At 58.2% G+C, this 5,679-nt stretch overlaps 1 protein-coding gene across 1 annotated transcript in view; it reads right to left on the bottom strand.

The window, feature by feature from the left end:
- Window positions 1–5,679, bottom strand: part of SHISA7 (shisa family member 7) — a 14,919-nt gene that overhangs the window by 1,791 nt on the left and 7,449 nt on the right. Inside the window, 4 exon segments of the mRNA XM_010848686.1 lie at window positions 4–23; window positions 1,712–1,861; window positions 3,742–3,896; window positions 5,518–5,674. Coding sequence (XP_010846988.1) covers window positions 4–23; window positions 1,712–1,861; window positions 3,742–3,896; window positions 5,518–5,674 — 482 coding nt within the window.

Genomic DNA, 5,679 nt, shown 5'->3' with positions numbered 1-5,679 from the left:
GGCCTCGTCCAGGTCCTTCTCGGCTGCGGGAGAAGCGGGGAAACCATAGAGCTGGGCCCCCTGCCGGCCCAGAAACTGCCCGCCTCCCTGGGCCATCCCTCTGCCTCTCCTCGCACTGGGCTCCCGCCCCCAGGGAGCTCCAGACATCACCGGAACTTCCTGGGCATTAGCCTGGGCAGGGGCACGGTTTTAACCAGTGGGAACAGTCAAGCTAGAAGAATGCATGTTCCCAGGCCCAGCTTGCGGTGCTGGGGCCGTAGATGAGGAGGGGGACTGTTTTTTAAATCGCTTGGGAATATCCTTTCTTTTGGGCGTAGAACCCAGCTCTTGCTTTTTGAGGAAACTTCCTTCTCTTTCATCCTGTAGAAAGTATTTTTCGATTCGACCCATTCGTGGATTGTAAAGTCAAGGTTGTGGGGTAGAGACAGTATTTTGCAAAATGAAATAGGATAGAAAATTATTAGAAAGTTTCCCACAATAAGAAAAAAGTGAAAGAAAGTGAAGTCGCTCAGTCGTGTCCTCATGGAGTGTAGCCCACCAGGCACCTCAGTCCATGGAATTTTCCAGGCAAGAGTACTGGAGTGGGTTGCCATTTCCTTCTCCAGGGGATCTTCCCAACCCAGGGATTGAACCCAGGTCTCCCGCACTGCAGGCAGATGCTTTACCGTCTGAGCCACCAGGGAAGCCCATCAAGAGAATAAGGGTGAGTACCATTCATACAATATTTGTTTCAGCTGTGTGTGTTATTGAAATATCAATGGTTGAAGTGACATAATATCTGGGATTTGTTTTGAAATAATCCACCAAAAGATGGGGTGGGGGAAGGAGGGAGTAAGAAAATGTTAAAGCTGGATGATAGGACCCTAGGGGTTCATTTTATCATTTCTCTGCTCTTGAACCTGTTTGAAAATGTCCACAAGAGCAAGTTTCAAAACTTCGCTGTAATTAAAAAATTGCCGGTGTATGTGGGTTTCATGAGACACAATATAAAAACCCTTTCTGACTGTGAATCTCAGTTTAAAATGTGTGACGCTTCCTCCACGACCAGGAATGTCCAATCAAGAGTCATGGTGACTGGTTCTGGGACAAGCTCATGACCCTTTCTTGGCCAGTGGAGTTTGGGCTTGGGATTTTTGCTGCAATCACTGGGAGAGACTCTTCTGGTAAGAACTGCCCTGAAGATTGTCAGGGCAGTCTTTGCCATCACAGAGGGAGATTCTGTCTGAAAACGAAGCTAGCCCACTGTTCAGCAGAGCTGAGAGATGTAGAATCTTGGCGCCAGCTCTTGAGCACCTGGGTTCAGCCACACCTGAAGCTTTCGGCACACAGAATTTGCCTTATCAAGCCAGCGTAGTTACCTTTTTTTTCTAAGTTGTGTTTCAGCATAGTTACCTTTTTTTTCCCTTTAAATTATGTTTCTATTAATCGCAAACACAAGTCCTGATGAATGCAATAGATCTTGTGGAGAGGACCATGGATTTGCATTTATGAAAAGCACCCTAACTAGTTAACTGCGATGCAGAATGACCTTGAGTCTTTCTGGAAGCCCTTGGAGAAAAAAAAAAGAACCCTAAGCGGTGGGGGCGGGGTGGGGGCCGGAAAGGGAAGGGAAATCGAGGGCTTGAGCAGGCGCTCGGGCCACTGTCCAGGGTCCTGAACACAGGCCCTGCCCCCGCCCCGCCGCCCAGGCAGCCCCCTTCCCGGGACTCACCAAGCCTCTTGAGAGAGGAGTAGCGGTTGAGCTCCGATTTCACGGCGGCCTCGTAGGACGGGGGCAGATGCGAGAGGTTGTGGAAGGACCGCGAGCAGGACAGCGTGGAGTAGCGCAAGGAGGGGCTGGGCGGCGGGATGGCCCTCCAGTCTGGGGCAGAGGGCACGGCCGGGGTCAGTCCAGGCCAGTCTGGGGCAGAGGGCACGGCCCGGGTCAGTCAGGCCCTGCTCCCTCGAACCCCGCGGTTCCGCCCCCGCCCCCTTAGAGCTTTAGCAGCCTGGGGTTTCCAGCCCCTCAAAGCTGCAGCAGTCCAAGCTCCCTCTGCTCACTCCCCCCACGTCCCCTCGGGGGCTCCTTGCTGGGGAAGGAGCAGGAGGCGCAGCCGGCACGTCCTGTGTGCCCCACCCCAGGCAGGAGGGGCGCGCTCCAGGCCGCTTCCCGCGGACCGCTCCAGGGCTACCGGGCTGGTCCGTGAGGACAGGCTCCCACGGCCTCAGCCCTGCCCTATCAGGGTACCTGGCTCCGACTAGCGCCAGGTGGGGAGGGAGGGAGCCTGCCCGCCCCGGCTGCGTACCCAGAGTGGCAGCGTGGTGTTTGGGGCTGTTGCCGCTGAGGTGCAGGTAGTTGTGCAGGTTATCTGTGGGGACCAAGAGGGGAGGGCGTCACTGCCGTTGCCGGCGCCCAGCTGGCACCCCGTCCTGGTCCGTGTGGAAGGCTCCCTGCTCGCGTCTTCCTGGTCCCCAGCTCTGCAATCTTTGCCCTGACTTCCTTCTCCCTTCTGGATCGTCAAACCAGCCTTCCGCCCAGCTCCAAGACCAGCCCAGCCACGGTGCTCCACACACACACACACACACACACACCCCTCTGCTGCGCGAAACCCTCCACCTATCTCACCATCACCGATGGGACACAGTCTAAGCTGGGGGCGGCCTCTGAGGCCTTCCGACCTGCCCTCAGTCTCATCTCTCACCCCTCCCCTCAAGCCCTGCTTCCCTCTGATGCCCAGTGGCCCAGCTCAGTTCTGCCACAGGGCCTTTGCACGTTCTGTTCCGCTGTTTCCTGCGCGTTGAACCCCTTCCTCCCCTTCTTTGCCTGAAGACCTCCTTCCTGCTCATCCCTCCAGATCCAGGTCAAATGTCTCTTCTTCATCACTAGTACTCAAAGCCCTCTTCTCTCCTGCATTCCTGACCTCAGATCAATCCGCGTACTTTACTGCCTGGACCCGCCTCCCAGCCTTCTCTGGAGCCTTCCTCCTCTCATTTCTTTCCCTGCACACGGGTCCCAGAGACATAGACCTGCCCACTCGGGACTCTGCCCCTCTCCCGCTCTAAACTCCTCCCTGGCTCCCCATTGCCCTCAGGATACAGAGCTACTCAGCTTGGCCCGGCACTCGAGGCCCTTCCTGAGGTGCCTGCCCACCCTCTCCCCAGACTCAGCTCTGGGGGCCTCACAAGCTGAGCTGCCCAAGAAACTCTCCTCCGTCCCCTGGCCACTGCCCCAAGATCTCTTTCTGAGGGCGCCTCCTCTGCCTCCCCAGACCAGGCCCTCTGACTCTCTCCCAGCCGCCTGGACCTCTCCGCCGACGCTCTGGCCACGCCCCGTAAGAAGAGTGGTGATGTGAGGCGATCCCTCCTCTGATGCTCATTTTATGGATGAGGAAACTGAGGCCCAGAGAACTGAAGCCGGTCGCCCCAGGTCACAGTGGTAGAACTAGGAGTCTAACCAGGCGTCTAGCTCCAGACATTCCAACTCAGTGGCTACCTGCGTCCTTGTGTGTCACCGGCTGCTGGGTGATCTGACATGAGTTTCTCAAGCGCAGTGGCTTGAGAAACCGTCGACGCGCCCGCGGTGCCCTCCTAGGGTGCCCACGGAAGGGCAGGGAGTGGGGCGAGCTCACTGCACCGTCCGGAGCAGTGTCCGAAACAGGGCTCAGCCCGGACTGTGCGGGGAAGGCAGAGTCCAGGGCGGTGGGAGGCGGGGCCACATGATGGGGCGGGGCCGAGGGCAGCCGCAGCCCCGCCTCTGCTCACCGAGATTGGACGGCTTCACCGGGTTGTAGAGGTTCTTGGGCGTCCTCGGCGGCATGCTGTCCGGGCCTCCGACCCCTGTGGTTAGGGAGCTGCTTCGTGCCCGGTCCGGGCGGGCCCCGGGCCCCGCCTGATGTCTCAGAATGTCCACCAGAGCCCTGGAAGGGGCAGACGGATGGTCAGTGGCCTGGGGGCTGCGGGTAGGGATGGAGAGAGGGAGGGCGCAGGCCGCTTTCCCCTCCCCTTCTCACCTTTGCGGGTGTCTTAGTTCAGTTCGGCTTCTCGCCTTTGGCCACGCCCCTTGTTAGCGTCAGTCTGAGCTCCGCCTGCCTCAAGGTCCCTTCGACTCACTTCCCCAATTCATCTGGACCCTACCCCTTGTGTGGTCCCTTCCACAGCGTCCTCTCTGTGGCCCCGCGCCACCCCGAGCCTGGGACCTTACTCCTGTTTCTTTTGCTGCCGTCCCCATGGCGATAAAACCTTAGATTCACCCTTGACTCTTCTTTGTCTTTCCTCCATGGCCCTTAGTAATCCCCTGGATTCGCTCTCCAAAATATATCCCAACCATTTGTCGCCACCTCTGCGGCCAGCAGCCTGCCTCTCAGAGCCATAGATCCACCTGGCCTGCCCGTTTCTGCCCTTGTCCCTTGCAGGCTAAGTTCACATGCACAGCCCAGGGCTCAGGTGGCTGCACACGGAGCTCAGGACACTCCAGGGGCCCCCCTGCCACACTCAGGATGAACCCCCTCTGCCTGCTTCTGTCCACCTCCTCCTCACCCACTGCGCTCCCGTGTCGCGGGTCTCTTCACAGTCCTTCCAGCACGCCACCCCAGGGCCTTTGCGCTTACGGCTTCCTCTGCCTGGGGTGCCCTTTCCATAGATACCTGTTTGGTTCTCTCTTATCCTCCAGGTCTCTGCTCAGAGAGGTCTTTCCTGACCCCTTCGTGTAAAACAGCACCTCCCCTCCCACTCACAGCTCGTCATACTGCTTTACTTCACAGCAGTTATTAGTATCTGAAAGTATACTGCCCATGTGCATGGCTTCCCTGGTGGCTCGGATGGTAAAGAATCTGCCTGCAATGCAGGAGACCAGGCTTGATCCCTGGGTTGGGAAGATCCCCTGGAGAAGGAAATGGCAACCCACTCCAGTATTCTTGCCTGGAGAATCCCATGGACAGAGGAGCCTGGTGGGCTATGGTCCACGGGGTCCCAAAGAGTTGGACACGACTGAGCAACTAACACTGCTTGCTTACTATCTTAATGATAAGGGTAGCCATCATTTATTGAGGGCTTACCATGTGCCAGGACTGGACATGAATCAACCCAGTTAATCTTCGTTGCTGCCCGAATGGGTGGGGAACAATGATTAGCCCCACTGTACAGACACAGGAAACAGGCAGAGAGGTTAAGCAACTTTCCCCGGGTCACACAGCCCACAGGCGGCTGACCTGGGATTAGAGGCTAGGTTTACTCGTCAGTGCAGGGATTTTGTCTTGTTCAGCGCTGTGCCCCAGCTTCTGGCTCACAGAAAGCGCTCAAGAAATATTTGCTGAATGAAGGCCTGAACCAACCTCGTCACTCCCTAGCCTGTCACTTAAGTCACCTGTATTCTCAGGCCCCGCCCATCTCCTCAAGGCATCGGCTTCTGAGCTTCGGGAGGCTGCCTCAGCCTCTGGCCATGCGGGCCCACCCACCTCACTCCATGCTGGCCCCGCCCCCGTCGCCCAAGTCCAGCCCCCAGCACCCCCTCTCCGCCCCCCGGCCCCAGAGTACACACACCTGGGCACGTTGATCTCCCGGTGCGCCCTGGGCGCACGGGACGCCTTGCTGAAGGCCACTTTAGCGCCGACGCCCACGGCCAGGGCGAAGCTGATGACCCCGCACACCACGTAGGCCGTGCTGCCCCCTGGGCCCTCGCCCCCACGCCCCCCAGGACCCCCC

The sequence above is a fragment of the Bison bison genome, unplaced genomic scaffold (genome assembly GCF_000754665.1).
Source record: "Bison bison bison isolate TAMUID 2011002044 unplaced genomic scaffold, Bison_UMD1.0 scf7180017850463, whole genome shotgun sequence".
Classification (NCBI taxonomy): domain Eukaryota; kingdom Metazoa; phylum Chordata; class Mammalia; order Artiodactyla; family Bovidae; genus Bison; species Bison bison.
This window is presented reverse-complemented; position numbering and strand designations above follow the sequence as displayed.